General features: G+C 38.5%; 1 protein-coding gene and 1 long non-coding RNA gene across 5 annotated transcripts in view; one reads left to right on the top strand and one right to left on the bottom strand.

The window, feature by feature from the left end:
* LOC143210006 (uncharacterized) overlaps positions 1-18824 on the bottom strand; it is a 64486-nt gene that overhangs the window by 18424 nt on the left and 27238 nt on the right. The window lies entirely within an intron of this gene.
* Frmd5 (FERM domain containing) overlaps positions 1-18824 on the top strand; it is a 39081-nt gene that overhangs the window by 14598 nt on the left and 5659 nt on the right. Inside the window, exons 6-12 of one of the 4 annotated variants that reach the window (XR_013009172.1) lie at positions 932-1084; positions 3923-3937; positions 7813-7901; positions 9891-10117; positions 11802-11969; positions 14811-15404; positions 17848-17959. Coding sequence is in view for 3 of the 4 variants with exons in the window: in XM_076426405.1 (XP_076282520.1) it covers positions 932-1084; positions 3923-3937; positions 7813-7901; positions 9891-10117; positions 11802-11969; positions 14811-15404 (1246 nt within the window). In the remaining variant the exon portion in view is untranslated. The remainder of the gene's footprint in view (positions 1-931; positions 1085-3922; positions 3938-7812; positions 7902-9890; positions 10118-11801; positions 11970-14810; positions 15405-17847; positions 17960-18824) is intronic. The other 3 variants (XM_076426405.1, XM_076426406.1, XM_076426407.1) reach the window with 3 other exon arrangements.

An 18824-nucleotide genomic window follows, 5' to 3' on the forward strand; every position in this document is an offset into this window, starting at 1 on the left:
GATATTGAATCTTTTGCCTCTCCTGATTTCTTTAACAAGAAACGTGCCATTGCCGAATACTCTGTTCGACCAGTCTCGTTGCGAAGGAAACCAGAATATTATAGTTTGCACTGATAAATGTGCCCTTAATTATGAAAGTGGTCCAAGTCAAAATTAAAAGAAATTCGTCCGGTGGAACCCACGTCTTGAATTTTATTTATCTTTCAACGAAACTTGCTGAATGTATACACGAAAGTGTACAGTTAAAAATACGTGTATAATGGTTTTAAGATAATCAGCAATGTTTTCCAAGAAGGATTGTTGAAGTTGATCCTGCTTTCTCGTGTCTTAGGTGTATGAGACCCCTTAAATATCAAAGACAGAAACATTAGGCGAGTATCCTCAAAGTTTCTTTGAAATTATAAATCCTTGACTGCGACAGAAATCCTACGTAGCGTCGAGCGCTAACTATTTGTTTAACTAACCACGGTAAACATTGTGGCAAGCGTAGTCCGTCGAAATTGAGTTCGTCGCGGAGAACTCGCGCGGTTTTCCCGGAAACGTGTAGGCTTAGCTGCTGAATCTGAATAGTCGTGAACATTACAAGCTGTATAAACAATTGTATGGCCCATAGAAGATTTTCCATAAATTAGTTTCTCGAATTTCGATCAAGAAATCAATATTCTATTATGTGAACTATTTCATATTCTGTATTTCATACTATTATTTCGACTCGTAAGCTGCATCTGTTAGTTTAATCCGATTCGATATGAAATATTGAAAGTAATGTTGCCTAATGCTTGTAGTTATAAACTTGAAGTCCGTGCTTATAGACAGTTAATCATACGAATCAAGTTTATTCATAGAATCGTAGTAGGCGACGTATTTAGTCAACCTTGTTACAAGACCGTGATTTCTCTGTACATTGATGTTATCATTTTTCTGTTAACAGGACCAGAAAGGTGTGCAGCTCTATCTTGCTATAAATCACTGTGGCATCCTAACGTTTCAAGGATCTCGAAAAACACATCATTTCCGCTGGCCGGAGGTTCAGAAGATCAACTACGAAGGAAAAATGTTTATCGTGCATTTAACAATTAGCGAGGTAAACGCTCTTCTGATTCTATATGTTAACTTCCTCGTTATTTCGTTCGTTAGCTCGACAATTTAGCTGAAAGACTAGAAAGACAGCTCGATCAAACGTGTCAGCTGTTAGGTTCACATCAGTATGCTAATTTGTAAATGTCACTTCCGATTAACAGCTTTTTGATGTTTATCGTTTCCAACTGGATAGAAAATGTACAATAGCCAAATGATCAAATGTATTCTCTTGTCACACGATAGAGAGACGTCGATAAGCAGAATAAAGTATTATCAAATAGCCAGCAAGTTTAGAGTAATCTTTCAGCAAGAAACTTGTTTAACGTAATTGTATGTGCAACGAATTGACACGTCGGCTAGATTAGTGTCGTTTCTTTTACCAGACAACTTCTTATTCACTCAGTTAGTCGATTTTACCTGCTCCATAGCAATGTGTTCATCGAGGATATTGTTATTTATTACGTGCTATTAGTTTTTATCGCTTGAAGTATAAATAGGTAATCAGAAATGTATTAATAGTCTTCGCAAGGAAGTTGAGTGTTTAACATGTTGTGTGCTAGACAGGAAGGTCTCAATGGTAATTAACCTTCCGTCGGGCACAACTGATCTGAGAGGCACAGCGCGATCATTTAGGTACTTCTTAGGTACCTCGAAAACAGTCACCTCCACCCTTGGGGGGACCAAAAGGGCGGCCCTACGAGTATAGACCTCACCAAGTGCACTATTTCCCTAACAGAAGTTGTATAAATGAACTTAATTAGGTGTTTATCATGTTTTTTGAATGTGGGCCCGTCAAGCACATTGCGCCCGACGGAAGGTTAAAGGAGTCTTTTCCAACAGACGTTCGCGCGTGAACACTCACACAGCGGTAGACCACGAATACGTACGCGAGGATGGCAAGGGTCCGGGATTCCACTTCTGATTTCTCGATAATGCAAAGACGGGGTTTTTTAGTAGTCAAAATTGGTAGATGAAAGATCAATCTAGGGCGCTGTTTGCCTCAAAAAAGTCCTTCTTTTAAGTTCCCGAGCAAGGATTTGGAATATTCGGCTGCATGCTGCCCGTCGGAGAGGCTAGTATGCCGGTGTGACTGCAGCGTCATCTGACGGGCAACATGCGACGGGCAACATCCAGCCAAATATTGCGAAACCATTGCTCGGAAACGCAAAAGAAGGACTTTTGTGGCAAACAGCGCCCTAGATTGATCTTTCATCTAGCGATTTTGACTACTAAAAAACCCCGTCTTTGCATTACCGAGAAATCAGAAGTGAAATCCCGGACCCTTGCAATCCTCGCGTACGTATACGTGGTCTAGCGGTATGTGAGTATTCACGCGCGAGCGTCGTCTGTTGAAAAAGACTACCTGCGGTCAGCCGGCTAGGGTGATAGATAATGAAACCCTCGAATTGTCAAACCCTGTTTCTTCAAACTATTAAGTATCACAATTTTTCCAAAAATTCTGGAGATGAGCAATGAGAGAAAAATATATACTAATAATAAGAATATCATGATAGAAATTTTACAGTTATCTTATAATAATGAAGCGAGCTAGGCGGGTGAATCGAAACTTTATGCGACATTCACATTTAGCAAATCGTGGTTCTCGGACACGATGTGGCCGAAAAGCCGTGAACTCGACGATTATGGTCGTATTCGTGTCGAGCTGCAGCCATTCGCGTTTATCACCGCACGCGAGCTTCCGAGTTAACTGGTTAACTATAGTATTCGACGCACGACACCTGTGCTACAATGTTATTACATACTTGCCAGGAACAAATACCTGCTTGCCCGCGATGCAATCATTCTTATGCTTTTTAGACGAATGCGAATCTAAAAATTGCTGTACCATTCTTCAGAATATAGTTTAAATTATTAAATGCGTTGGTATCTAATCGATTACTAAACATTTAAGTATTGTACGAGGTATTGTATCAATTTTTAAAACCTCCTCTTTTAGGAGATGAATCAGTCACCTTATCTAAAGAAACGTAAAGCTAATCAACAAGAAAACGCTGATGGCAAATGCATTCGTTCAGTGTATATTTAATTGCAGTAAAAGCAGTGAATGTTCATTCACGATCCTGTTTCACTTTTACTTACTCAGAATTCACACAAAGTTTAATATTTTTGTTCATTCGCAAGAACGTAGAAAATTCAATTTTACATAATGATCACACACTTATCGCTAGAACTGTTTCCTCCATATGGGACAACAACCATGACCCAGTGACTGAACTGGTAGTTTATAGGATTATTCACTCGACAAGTCTTCCACTCGTCTGAAATATAACAATTCCATAAAAGCTCCGCGGTTATCGAAAACTTGACTCTCTACTACTTCAACTCTCTCTTTGCAATTTATTTCATCGCTTAATAGAGTTTTTACATTGAAAATATTACAACAATATTCTTAGATTTCTCTGATCTTTTACTGTTTCATATTTCACCCAGCTAATGTCTTGATAAATGCAGCAAAATCCGCAGTATAGTCATCACTGAAATTAATACAAGCGAGCGATTATTTCAACATCTATTTCTGACTTGGTTCTCCACCGTTTCATTTTCTAAAAATGTTTTAAAAATGTTTTTGAAAATGTTGCTAGATATTGCTTGAACGTGGTCATAACTTTACATTCGTCTTGAAAATTCGTGGAAGTTGCAACGCTTTCCGATCGCGAGCATGAGCGAAACTGGAGCACGCATCATTTTCTTCCCCTTTAAAATATTCCGTATGAGAGAGAAAGAGAGAGTGCCTCGCGTCGGTTCGTAGATGTATATTGCCCGCTCGATATTGTTACGGGTTCAACTAATCTTATTATTTTCCACTGCTGGGCCTATTCAGGACGTGAGGACGAAGGTGAGTCGTTTCGTAGCAGTTGCACGGGTTATACATGTTTTCTTAACATAGTTTTTTCGAAGTATATATTAGTCTGATTGTTGTCACGTATCACGATCGAATTGTTCGTATCCGAAATAATTCGGTCATTAGTGTGCGAATGGACAAGGCTATTGTGTTATTACCGCTAGAAGCTCCGACTAAAGCTGTTGTGGCCAGATATATCAATGAAACCACGCCGTTGTTTGAAGTCGTTTAAATCGGTAATTTGCTTTCGTCTCCTGGATCTCTTTTTAACCCCTTGTGCCGGAAACCTGTCCACGATCGTTTCGAACCGAGGAGACCCGCCGAACACGTATCCACCGTTCACTGAAATCGTGTCCTATCAATTCTCCTTTATGCTATCGAAACGTATAAAACGAAAAACTTCGATATCGTTTATTGTTTCCGCGCACGACAGAAACGTTTTAAAGAATCACACGGCGGTGGTCGCTTGTGCAATCGCGCGATTTCATTGCGCACGGTTCGCCACATAAATTGTTACAAGCCATTTACCCTGAAAATATACTTTTTCAGTTCATTTATAACCGTGTCCAAGAAACCATCGACTTAATTTCCCACTAAATTAAAAGGTACACTTGTCGGAACGTTACTTCCTCACGGATTTTCATGAAATTCAAATATGTTATAAATCTCTTTTAGCTTTTATTTACGAAAAAGCTGTTTTAATCATTTCTGTGGCGCGCCTGTACTATCTACGATTTTCTAACATCAATTTCGGATCCCCGCAGAATATTCTCCGTTTTTTAAAGAAATATTTGAAGTGTGACTCGCGTGAAAACTCGTGCAAACGTGGTTTACGTAACGCGTTAATTCTCGTTATAATCTGTCACGCATTCGTGACACTTTGCAGGTTTGTAGAAACAGTGAAATCCCATTTCCAATTATTCTAGAACGTGGAGAGATCCGACGGGAACTTATTGCTTGCAAATATTTATTGTTCGTGGTCGTGCGCAGTGTAAAATACGAATTTTAATATAATAATCATATTTACATCTTGCATGGTATGGTTTCTGCAGCTCTCCTCGAACACGGAAAAGATTTTGCGATGCTTCGTTTTCGAGAAAGTCGACTTTCAAAGTTTCATATTGTACGTGTGTTTACTGTAAATTTCAATTTTCTACATTTTAAATGAAAAGTATTTTTTGTTCCACACAATGTTTGGTTATCTGCTTGTTGATTTATATTATTTTATTTGTACCAATATGGTCGACTTTTAATCAATCTGTTGTTACTGTCGTTGCAGAATCGGAACAGTTTGAACAATTTTCGAAATAAACTTGTTGTACATTCTTCAAATAGTTCATGCATACACGAGTGATAAATAGACTGCGGTTCTTGATGCATTTATATGGCTTCTGAAAATTTTCAAAAAATGCTGGAGTATTAAATTCAACAGAATTTACTACGATTTTTATTTATTTTGGATCTACAAATGCTATTACCAAGGAAGATAGAATTTCGTTTCGTACCGCTTTCTTAAAATTTGTTTACAAAAATTGAAAATTGCATAAACATCCGCAGTCTAGTGATGAGAATCACTGCAGGATGCAACGCGTTTATGCTTACAGTAAGTAGATTATGCGAGTTTTGCCCAGACGCATCAGCGAAACAGTAGTCGAGCCAGAGTCGTCAGATTAAGTAAGACTTGTGTCCCCACTCCACGATACTGGCAGAGAGGGGGTAACTTTTTCCCCTTATCCTGTTCCCTCCCCTCATCTGACGACTCTGAGTCGAACATGAAATTCTCGAAAACGAAGCTTCCTATTCGAGCTTCTACTCAATTATATCCATTATCGAACTGATTCTTCCGCTTCAAGGGGTTAAACACTAAGTGAAAACTCTACGAAATCACGTAGTGATTGTTACTATCTATAACTAATATTCACTTCTTAAATGTTGTACCGTTGATATTACGATATCAGTACAAATGTGTGTAAGTAACAAACAATTACGAAATTATTACATTTGTAGTGACAATGTTTCAGTGGTGTGTATTATAGTACACTTAAGTTTCAAGTAGTACTCGTGTAATACTAATCGTTAAGAATTTTCGTGGAAACAGTTTGTTGTTAACTTTTGCCATTTCCCTTGGATATTCTTTTCTGTTGTTGTCAAGTTGTTGCGCGTCAAACTGGCCAATCTTGTTACTTGAGAATTGGACACGTCGTTACAGTTTTGTGAAAAATATTCTTTCTTGTTTATAGAAATATTTGTTCGGTTTCATAATTACACGTGCAGCAACCTGATCGGACGACGATCAGCAAGATCGATCGGAATTTTTGTCCGTTAACTAAACAATTTTCCTAAGGCCTCGTACAGACTAGAACATTTCGACGAATACCGTTGCGAACCTCGTGGCGAACCGCGCATTTCGACGTACATTTCGACGAACGGCGATCTTTACGGATTTGTACTATTTCCAGATTTTCTTGCGAACAACTATGGGAGCTGCAGCGGCGTATACTACACAAAGAAATACAGAAAATGTTGGCAGTTTATCGAGTTGAAATGTTCAGGTCTGTACGAAGCATTTTAAGGACATCAGATTCGAGATTAAATGACTTGAATTTTTGGAGATGTTATGACATTTCGACGAACTTTTCGACGAACGGTGCCACGAACGCCGCGCGCACGAACGCGAACGGGTGGCACTTACAAATCTGTTTGCAGGATAGATAGCATATCCTAAATATTCATAATATAAAGAATAAATGTGAAGAAATATACAGAAATTTTTATTAACAAAGACATCGGTGATTTAAATTATCTGAAAAAATTACATTTCTACTTCATAATTTGCCTCAAATTATTAAAGAGGCCCTTGCTATGAAAACATTGCAACGACGTAATCCGAAACTTAGCCTGAGATTATAATGAAGACTCTTCTAGCATAGATAAAGACTAAAAAACAATATTAAAAGAAAGAATTTCGGAATCCCGAAAATTCTCGGGAATCTCGGATATTATCGGGAATTCCGAACATTTTCGGGAATCTCGCACACCCCTGCAGAAATCCCGAAAAAATTCACGGGAAACCCGAACACCACCGGGAATCCCGAATATTCTCGGGAAAAACTCAAGATTTTTGGGATCCCGTCCCGACATGATACGAAGCTTCCCATCCCGTTCCCGACATCGGGATTCGGGAATTCCCGGGTTCCCGCACACCTCTAGTATTTACATATCAAGACGTGTGTGATTTTCACAACTTGGAACGCTCATCCAAACCGAAAAGGGCTTGATGTGTGACCAACCTTGTTGTTTACGGAACGCGCTCTCGGAACTTAACCCTTCCGTTTTTATTCAGAATATGTATCGTAGAATCATATAAAGACAGAAATTCATCATGTTGCAACATCTCCAAAAATTCAAGTCATTTAATCTCGAATCTGATGTCTTTAATGCTTCGTACAGACCTGAACATTTCACTTTGAATTTTTAATTCACTCAATAAACTGCCAACATTTTCTGTATTTCTTTCTGTAGTATACGCCGCTGCAGCTCCCATAGTTGTTCGCAAAAAAATCTGGAAATAGCACAAATCCGTAAAGATCGCCGTTCGTCGAAATGCGCGGTTCGCGGCGCTGCTCGCCGAAATGTTCTAGTCTGTACGAGGCCTAAAGCTCCGTGTGTTGTTTCAGTGTCGGCTTGAATCGATTCGTTTTGAAAGATACGTTTAAAGCGGAGTGATTAGTGTCCGAGTGCTAGTGATGATTCGGAAACGATTTTTAATGTGTTGACACAGTTTATACATGTAGTTTGTAGTCCATTGAATCCAGCGTACGATAGTGTAGAGGTTTCTTAGTGCAACGTTTTTTCCCCGCAATTTTCAGAAAAAGCACACTGTTGGGTTTAAGTGTCCCACGGGGCCTAACTGTCGCCACATATGGAGATGCGCCATCGAGCAAATGTTATTTTTCACGTATGTATTCTTTTATTCAGCTGAATCGCTTTCAATGTCTACGCACGGACGATCGCAGCTTCAAGCACTCTATTCCCCGGCGCGGCGTTTAGTATGCGGACGAAATTATGGTACTCGGTAGTAGCGCGTAATACACCACCCTCTAGAACCCTGTATGCTTTTTGAATCATGGAAGTAACAATTGTGTCTTAATACTATCTAATCCCCTAAACGATTTTACCACATCCTCGATGCAACTTCGATCATTTATCCTCTGCACACCTAGCATACTAGAAATCTTCTGCTTCTGAATTAAGCTACGGACGGCGGCGCGGCGGCTGGGTCCATCTCGACCCAACCTCCTTCATCCAACTTTTATCGAACTCGATTTGTTTGTTGTACAGGGTGGTTCGCCTAAATATCTCCTACCTAATCAGGTTTATAATGTCTATATAGTTTCTAATAATCATGAGATTTTTCAAAATGTCCGCTCGCCGAAGATTAATCGAGAATCACAACGATATGTCTTCTGTATAACGGAACACTTTTCTCGTACCGATTCTCATGCATTTTGAGAAAACAGGATACATTTAGCTAAACCGTGGATGTTCATACAACATTTGTTTTATTAAAGGTCAGACACGTTTTTCGATGCGATTGAAATGTGAATGAAATGATAATTTATCTTTCTTCGTTTACATTTAGCAGAATTGCATAAAATCTGCAGTCTGTTTACAACGAAAATAGGGAATAACCTTCTGTTAGACACGATTCGATTAAAAAACGAGCGAGATTTATATTTAATTGCGATACGAGCTGGTCGATGTAACGTTTGAACAACAGTGTTCGGTTAAAGAGCTTAACGCAACATTATACGTATTAATATAATTTTCTGGAAATTCGTACAGAAGGAAAATTAAATTCCTCTATTCGCTGACTTTGTAATTAATGTTACCTGCTGTTCTTGGTTCAATTAACATCGAAATAGATTAAACACGTCCTAGATGTTCACATTACTGTGAATTATTCAAACATTTATACGTTTTACTTGCGGTGTCGAGTTACAGAGGTGCGAAATGCATATTATTCGTTTATTTCTAAAGGAAATACGATCTTTTTCTTCTCACCTAAATAAAATTATAATTCACGGAATGAACACGTAATAATACCGTCGCGAGGATGTCTGGCGGATGAAAAAGCTTAATTAAAAATTTCTCTTTCTCTGGCTGTTCCTTGATAATGAATTTCACGCATTTTTCAGACCACGAAGATGAGATTATAATCTCTATAATTTATGATATAAATTAAACGCGCTTTGTTACTCAAAAGTTCGCTGTAGGTTTCGCTAAATTACGTAACCGAACATTTGCGTATAATCAAGAATACATGAAGTTATAGGTAATAGGTTACGGTGATCATAACATCGTAATACTTCTTACAAGCGACAGTACGACACTGTTTCGGTTTCACGATAATAAAAGCACATGCGTCTATAAAACTAACATTCGCCATATTTATCATCCATGCCTCGCGCGACCTTAGCCTGAAGCATTGCCGCGAAACAAAATATTAGGGGTGTGCGGGTACCCGAAATTTTGGGTTTGGCTCGAGTCGGAAAAATTTGCTCGGGATTGGAACGTAATCCCGAAAGTTTATAAAGCTAGGGATTAAACTTCACACGAGGGAACCAGAAATTCTTAACTTTTTTTACGCAGCCCTGTAGATTTCGACGAGAAAATGCCGAAAATCCAAGATCTAATCTTAGTAATCTACTGGTTCAGCTTTTGCTAAAAAAAATCTGACACTTTTCTGTTACACCCGAACTTTCTAAACTGTTGGAATTTCGACCCGACCGTATCCGATCCGAGGCTCGGGTACTCGCACACCTCTGCAAAATATGTTAGATTGAAACTGTTATTACGGAGACGTGTAGCACAATTGCACATTTGATATGTCACAGTTGGCCACGAGGCGGCTGAATTATCCGTACGAATATCTCTTTATTCTTAGATTGCCAAGTGCTGCGGACGCGCCCGTCGTAAGCGGAGGATCCATATTCTCCTGGGGCACGAAGTTTAAATACACAGGGCGAACGGAGAGAGAAGTGTTGGAAGAGATGAGTCCACGTCGGAAAGAAGATTCACCGACGGAACGATGCCAAACTTCCCGTGTCAGAAGAAAAGCCAGCAGCGTACCAGTCACGCCGAGTACTCCTAGTCAAGACCCCGTCGAAATAAGTCAGTATATGCGAACGTATTCCTCTGCCAACAAACTCGAACAAATCTTTTTACACGACCAATTTCTTTCCCCTTTCAAGAAACACCTCCCTAGCATTATTTTCATAGAGAAAACAAATGAAATCAGTGTAAAACTTTGCATATGCTTTCGTTATACAGTCTTCCCTCGCATAGTGCGACTTTCGTCTCTACGGATAGCGTTACTCTTTTAAATAAGTTAATATGGTCCAAATTATGCCGTATTTAGACTCATTTTAATTAGAAAAATCTCCCAAATACGTTGGTAAAAGTTCCGTAAAAAAGAATGCAAAATAAAAAATTTTTTTATCTAGAAAAAAATAAAGAATGTAGTACTGTGGCCGAAATAATGATAGGTTCACTTCAATTTGTTGACATAATGTTGCGTTTGATGCAGTATTTTTGATTTTACTTATTATTATTTATTCATTCTATTATAATTAACAAAATACACAGCTCAATTGAATAACACAACGTTAATTAATGTCAATTACAAATTATTTATTACAACACTTGAATTTTAGTTACGAAATAAACATAGGTTCATTATGTATTTTTACATAAAAAATTAAAATATATAGATATATAGATAGACTATCGAATTCTGAGTAAAAATGTATTGACCTCCATATGTCTTAAATCTAATAATTAACGAGATATTATCGAAATAATTTTCTTTCATCTTTTGATAATATCTCGTTAACTATTAGGTTTAGGACATTACGAAGGTTAACACTTTTATACTCAGAATTTGATACTCTATCGATCTATGGTATAAAAAAAAGGACATTCTGTTTAAAAAAATCAAGGTGACCTTGAAATCTCCTCTATGCCTCCACCCACGCAGAAAATGTTTATGTCACAACATGTCCCCCTCTGAACCGTGCAAATTTTGTTCATAACATTTTTCCATACTATTATAAATAACGGAGATTATTCTTTGTAATAACTATTTTAAAAAGATATTTTAATTGTAAATCATTACACTTTTCGATAGTGTACATAAAATCCACGAATAACGTTAACATATTGATTATAATCCGCAGTACTTGATTGAAAAATAGCTACGAACTTTACAATCTAATACGCTCCTTATGGACAAATTTTGCACACAAAACATCCGTTTCAGCAAAAACAGTATACAGTACAAAACATAGAAATCTCAAGCTTTAAAATGGTTGTTTTTTCATCAAATTTGAATAAATTGTAGCAAAGTTACAGCAGTTTCAATATTGAGCGAATTTTGAACTAGCTGTGGTTGCTGAAATCGGGCATACAGCCCACTGTGCGCAGCCATAAATCAAAAGTGGTGTCCGGGCACGATCGTTGTCCGTGCAAACCACGGCTTTTGGACAACGAAGGGGCATTTACTGTAAAAACAAATGCCGCAGTACACTTCCGAAACCGAAAATAAAAGTAGAAGCAGTAAACCAGCCGACGCGACTAGAGTGAATCTAACAAGTCACTCTAGGTACTCTGGTCATGTTTACAAAATCTTCACTACCACAGGGTGTACCTCTTCAGAGGAAATTTACCTTATCAAAAAGCTTTATTAAGTGAACCCAGTCTTGTAATTTTTATAGGACAAACTACCAGCCACTTTCAACGATGCCTTTCATGTTAAATACGAAACGGAAAGCTTAGATTCGTTATGTTTGCATTGCAGGATATTCGAGTCTGCCTCGAAGCGGCCATTGCACAGGCTTAGACGATGCTGGAATGTCAGAAGGCGGTTCCGGAATTCCGTTTAGCACGCCTTACTGTCCAGACAACACTTTGCCACTTCTGGAAACAGTTTCGGAGGACCAAGAGATTCATGCCAGGAGAAACAATGGTTAGTTCCTTGAACGTTTAGTCGTCTTGTTTTTCTTCCACTTTTTATCCCTTTCTTTCGACTCGAGACGCATGGCTTTTAACAATATCTACTTATTTCATGTATATATATATATATAATATATAAATGTTACGTTAATCTGATATCGTATAATGAGAACCGTAAGTAACTAAAACGTCTGTAAACGATAAAACAAGCTTCCCTCTGAATACGCTTCTTCCGAAGAGAAACATTGAACTTGTTTATGCGTGCAGTAGTGTTCCGAAAGGCGTCGCGAATCTTGAAATTTTTGGATTACTATCGCCCTTGACTATCGATATTGTAATCGATACAATCTATAGACAATTACGATTGAAATTGATTTATTATTTATTAGTGTTTTACCAATCCCTGTGAGCATTCACGTTGTTGCGTAAACATGATTAACGTGTGCTAGATGGAATACAAGAGTTCAGGTTCGTCTGTAAGTACAAAGCTCCACGCTGCTTATTTTTACTTTGTGTGCTTCTCGCTTCAAGCTGCAGATACTAGAACAATGGGAAAAGTCATAAAACAGGAAAACAGATTATTCTGAAGGGATAGGTGCATTAACGTTTCTCTCTTTTAAAAGATACATATTGAGTTTCAGCATTGATCGGAACACTACTGTACTTATTTACAAAGAGACATAAATTGTGGATTACAATAATTTAGAGTTATATATAATAAGTTAGAGACCTGATGGAAAGATTTTTTAATTAGGAAGCAGAACACATGTTCGAGTCTAATTTTGTTAAATAATATTTACTACGATATCTAGAGCTTGGAATAAATGAATTTCTTATTTGTAGAAGGTAGAGCTGGATTGCATACGCAGCTTGAGAACATTTATTGTTTTCTATAAATACTCCGTTTTATTTCTGCAAATGTATCTAATCATTTTGTACAGCCAAAGTTCAATATCATCTGCCATATGCATGTACCCGATACATAAATATATATACATACATTCGCATGTATTTTTCAGTTTGATTTGGTGGAAAACCATGCGTCACGATACGTTGCACTTATACACGCATGTATAAGGCTATACGAAGTTATACGATTGCTATACCTGATAGTCTTTGACAGTACTCCAGTTCTAAAATTCTGGGGCTGCTATATGTTTTCTTCGTTTCTGTTTTCTGTTCGAGAAGAAAGGAATAGTCACGAGAAACTAACTAAACGATTACACTGTAACATGAATGAGCAACAAACTAACAAATCTAACAAACGATTACACTTTCTAAATTACTAATTTAGAAAATTTTAATGAAACGGTTTATTTCATAAGCAACGTACAGTAATGGTTTTCATAGTGCGCCATATTAGCATCAAGTTCTAGGTTTCATTAACCCTTAATTGGCACCCAGTACCAAATTCCTGTACAAATACCAAGTATCTTTAACTTCTTTAGAACATTCAGATTGTTAGCATAGAATTTTAGAGAGGCTTTTTAGCGTCCACTCTTAATCAGCTTGTATGACATAGAAATTCGTTAGATTGTGAATATAATAGATTAGACATAGTACTTGAAGACACGTTTTGTAATTACATCATTATCTCCGCCACGTTATGCACACGATTAATTGATAGTACAGGTCTACCGAGTATTAGAAGAACTCTGCCGCTAGTCGCCCAAGTCCGACCCACTTAATAAGATTCTACCAGGATTACATAAGTTTAATCAATATGTCTGGTTATTTAATTGCACTGTCACTTCCACTATCCCTCGTGTTTATGAAGATCTCTCTGCAGCGTTCCAGAGAAAATCTTTCTGAAGTAGCCATTAGATCCACTCGGTCTCTCACCTTCTTCCCAAACTCACACAGTTAGAATCGAGCTTCCTAACAAACTTTAGTAACACGGACATTCGAATCTTTCAACTTTCCAAGTGAGGAGCTCCAATGGAATGATCAAACAACTTTTACCACGTTTGCACTTATTTCTTTGGGACGAGAACATCCCTCAGACAATAATACTTGTTTGCGCTCGCTGTAATGTACCTGGGAAAAATTGTAGAGTGAAAATTTCGTAGGTTTCTTAGGAAAACTTTCCGGAAAAGTAGTGAGAAGGAATTTCTGAACACGGAAGAATATTTTGTACCGCAGTATAAGGTAATAATGATTCAAAGTTGAATTTGAATTTAGATTTAAATATTTGCCGATAATTATTAAAGTGGTGTAAGTTTTTTTAATTATGCAAAAAATGAGAAATTTCGGGTTACCAAAATTCCCCCTATCAGTAGATACATAATCAAACCTTCTTGTAGTTTGCCAAGAGAGAAAGAGAGTAAAACGAACAGTTTGACAAAATAAGAAAATTGTGGACCGATGAAACGATGACAATATCTCGTCCAATGGTGTCGTGAAAGGGCGGGAACATTATTTTACCACTTATCTTGCAGCCTTATCTTACAGCCACGATTGGAAGAAACGAAGACGAGAGAAACAAAGGAGTTAATCCTTTTACTTGTCATATTTTATGGCAGCGACATTATCGACTTAGATCGCACTGATTTGCGTTCAGAAAACGCGTAACAGTACAATCGTCAAGCATCGAAATCTCCGAGCTGTGCGCACTACGGGACCCACTACTATGATCGAATAGCGATAGAGTTCGATATTACCTCAAGCGACACTTTTCAAGAGATAACGAAAATCTTCCTAGTCGGAGCACCGCGGAGGGACTAAAAAAAAAATACAAAAAACCCAAAAAAAGAAAAAACGGAGAGAAAGAGAGACAAAAGTGTACCGAATCTCGCCGCTTCTTTGGCTTCTTAGATCGTTGATTTGTCTTTTCCTTTTCTTTCTGTTTGTTTAGCCGTAGACGAAAATGATACGCATGCGAGTGCCACCCACAACACCACCGCCACCACCACCACTACCACCACCTCCAACACCACCACAAACCGTGCGAAAGTTAGACTGAAATTTCCCAAGAGCACGCTGAATCGACCGCAACCGTTGTACAGTCAAAAGATAGTGATAGGCTCCGAGGAATTAGTCGGCCGTGACATCGATAACGTCGTTCGGGAGCGTATCAACGCTCTCGAAAAGAGTCCGAAGGTGGTCAGGTCGACTGTCCTGATAATAAAGAGCTCGAAGGTGTCGGCGAGGTCGTCGATGAGGTCCGGTAAGGGGCCCGAGTCCGACACATATGTGTACCCGGCCGCTGATTCCGGTACGATCATTACAACGGTGATTAACGGTTTGCTCGACCCTAACACCGGTAAGACGGTCCTGCGCAGGTCCAACGAGCAGGTAAGCATGCTCGGCCGACGTGAGAACGAGACGATCTCTTCGCGCGGAAAGCCTGCCACCACGAAAACGGCTAACGGTTGCGTCGCGTCGACGAGAATTGACGTCGAGGACGTTAGAAACGGAGTCGAAGCGACCAGGCGACACGAGAGGACAGGTAAATTCGATAATGGGTTGTCCTTATTCAACGAACCCACACATATACACCAGATACTCCATACTTCCCAAGTGCTATGTCTCGGATTCACCATTGTGCAGAGGTGAACCAGTTGGCTGAAACACCGGACATTCGCAGGGACACGTGTATACGTATCACCTTCTTCGGTTCCTCTAAGTCCCTCCAAGGGATCACATGACGTCACGTGCCGAGAATTACCCCACCAATGTACTCTCCGTGCCTCACAAGAAGTCCTCAGGGCAGGAATCCGGCAGAAATTCGTCCGATTCTGTCATTCCACATGTATTTTCGGTTCTAGCCGAATTTTATTGGATAAAGCGGTCACCCGTGCTACGTAACATTAACACGTTCCTGGCCGAGCCGTTTTTGCTCGACAATTAAGCAAACTCATGTGCTTTGCCACCGTCTTTTGGTGGAAATATAATCTACAGGGTTAAACTTGTTATGAAATACACTCCTCAAAACAATTAAGAGATCACTTGTGCGAACCCGAAAAATCGGTCCCACTTTACGTGATCATAACTCCGTCAAAACTTGCTGTATCGATATCGTTAAACAATGGTTTGAAAGCCTGAAACCTCTAGTTTCAGATGCTCTGTTTCAAATTGTTGCTATGTTGGTTTTTTACAAAGTTATGGCGAGATGAAGACAACATTGACGGTTAACAAAGATTTTGTGCAACTTTGGAACATCACAAGGGGAGCAACAAATTTTTTTTATAAATCCCGTTAATATCATTTCGAAGGGCTATCTTTTCTGTGTAAATTGTGTGGTTGTTGAATATTGTGAGATTTTTTTTATTCGAGTTATTCAACATTGAAGTAAATATGGGCTTTTTAACTTTAACTGGCTCCAGAAAGTGAAAAAATTATCGTAGAATCTTGTGCAAAAAGCAATAGAAAGAGCACTTCTTTCTCTTCAAGGTACTCCTTTTGTTTTTTCAATTTCATTAACATTTCGATATAGCAAGTGTTTCTGAAAATATGCTTAAAAAATGCACAATTTCCATTTTTCCTTTAAGTCGCTGTATCTCGGCGAGAAATGATCGCAATACCATGATCCGAATATCAGATTGAAGCAGAGATTCTGCCGATTCGATTGAGTACCCTATGAACTCGCTGCGACAATTTTTTACCTATGGCAGCTGTGTTTGAAGTTAGTGCTTCGCAGAAATTAGCGCGCCGCGCCGCGCCGGTCCACAGTGGCAAATGTGGACCAAACTCGATTCAAAATCAAAGAACTTTCGATAGAAATGAGGTAGAGCGATGAAATTTTTTTAAAATTAAAGCTGAAACTTTGCAGAATATGGGAAAAATAGGGAGATTATGGTACGAACGTTTTTTAACGTTAAGAAAATTCGTTAAACATGTAGAATTTCAAGAAAATGTGGTTTCTCCAGTACCACGCGCGGAGAATTTTTTTTTAACATGCTATATATCATTTCCCGTAGATTTTTTCACGCTGATTTCAAATTTTGAGACCAGATTCTTCTTTTTTTATTCGAGAATAACTCGAATAAAAAAAATCGTACAATATTCAACAACCACACAATTTACACAGGAAAGATGGCCCTTTCAAATGGTATTAACGCGATTTATCAAAAAAATTTGTTGCTCCCCGTATGACGTTCCAAAGTTGCACAAAATCTTTGTTAACCGTCAATGTTGTCTTTATCTCACTATAACTTTGTAAAAAACCAACATAGCAACAATTTGAAACTAGAGGATCTGAAACTAGAGGTTTCAGGCTTTCAAACCATTGTTTAATGATATCGATGCGGCAATTTTTGACGGAGTTATGATCACGTAAAGTGGGACCAATTTTTCGGATTCGCACAAGTGATCCCTTAATTGTTTTGAGGAGTGTATATGTTTCTAGCGCATTAAATAAATACGTCAGTGGTACACGCGGCACGGAACGTGTTAATTATGAAAACAGATAATTAGACTGCGGATCTTTATGCAAAATAAAAATGTTCTGCATTGATTGTAGGAGGCAGGAATAAAATAAAAATTCATTTCATCCCTTAATGACTTTGTTACATTAAACACAACATTACGATATTCTGAAATTTGTCTAATCCTTTACTGTTTTATATTTCACCCAACCAGTTGCTTCATAAATGCATACAGATCCGCAGTCTACAGATAATTAAATGAAAAGAAAAAGGTTTCAAGTATTCCCGAGCGTCGCACGAGTTGCGCGAAGCTGCAGAGGGAATATTGTATGTATAATAGTGGGCGAACAGTGGTGGGGATATCGGTGACAAATCAGAACCCTGCCTGGCCAACTAGTCACTTCTGCACAGTACTTTCTTTGTCTTTGTCCTTTTTTCCATCGTAGCGAATGTTCCTTGCACGGATATATCGACGATTGTTCATCGCATATTACTGTTCTGTCTACATTTCATTGTTACCCTCAGTTCCATTCGTTCGCATAACAGACTGATCAGCATGAGCTTGCGCCTATCAACTAGAATACTACATACTCTGCAAAACTTTAAACGTGGATTTAGGCAGGGATCTCATCTGGAGGTGGGTAAAACGTATTTGTTAACGAACGGTGTACTTTTTTTAAGGAATCTATTGGCATGTGAAAGAATTGTCCCGCACGTATATACTTGACGAACTGTCGCTCTGTTATCTGTGGGATTTGCTTTACCCAACTCCAATGTTTTTCGCCGTGATCCTTGGTTATTAACGATTTTAGATCTATAAAAATGATGTGTGCGTTTGCGTGTGTAAGTGAAACATCCATCATTTTGTAAGTGTTCAGTTCAGTAAAAAGATCGGCGAATCTTTTCTCATTTTTGTGGACGTGTGTTACACAACTTTAGAGTTTTGATTATTTTTTGATACCGGTGGAATTTATTTTAACGTTACTGTTGTTTTATATTCTCTTTAAGATTAATTGGTTTGGAAGCCAAAGAGGGGAGTTATAGATTAGTCCTTTCATGTTGATATTGAATTGTTCGTAATTTTGAAATGATAATGCGATTTGGAAAGAATGTAGTGTTAATGTATAACGAGTTAGTGGATAATCGTGTGTTGCAAAAGTCCAGTAGACTATCGATAATTTAATTCGTCACAGTTTCGGGAAGTAATGAGATTCATAAAATTACGTGCAAGCACGTTTCGTGTCACTTACGCCCCGCGTTTCTGTGCTCGTATTTTGCAAAGTGACACGCGTGACCTTTTCGTTAGCCCTTGACATTGTCTTCCAATGTTAGACGAAACGGAAGTGTTTAGGTATTCTGTTTCTCGTGGCTCGGCTGGTATAACAGAAAATCTATATTCCAAAGAGCCGAATAAGGGTGTCAAAAGTGCCCTTGAGCCAAATTAAACAGCGATGACCCGTTCAATAGTCTGCAAACTGAAAATGTTTTCTGAAGATGTTTGC

This window comes from Lasioglossum baleicum, chromosome 6 (genome assembly GCF_051020765.1).
Source record: "Lasioglossum baleicum chromosome 6, iyLasBale1, whole genome shotgun sequence".
NCBI lineage: Eukaryota > Metazoa > Arthropoda > Insecta > Hymenoptera > Halictidae > Lasioglossum > Lasioglossum baleicum.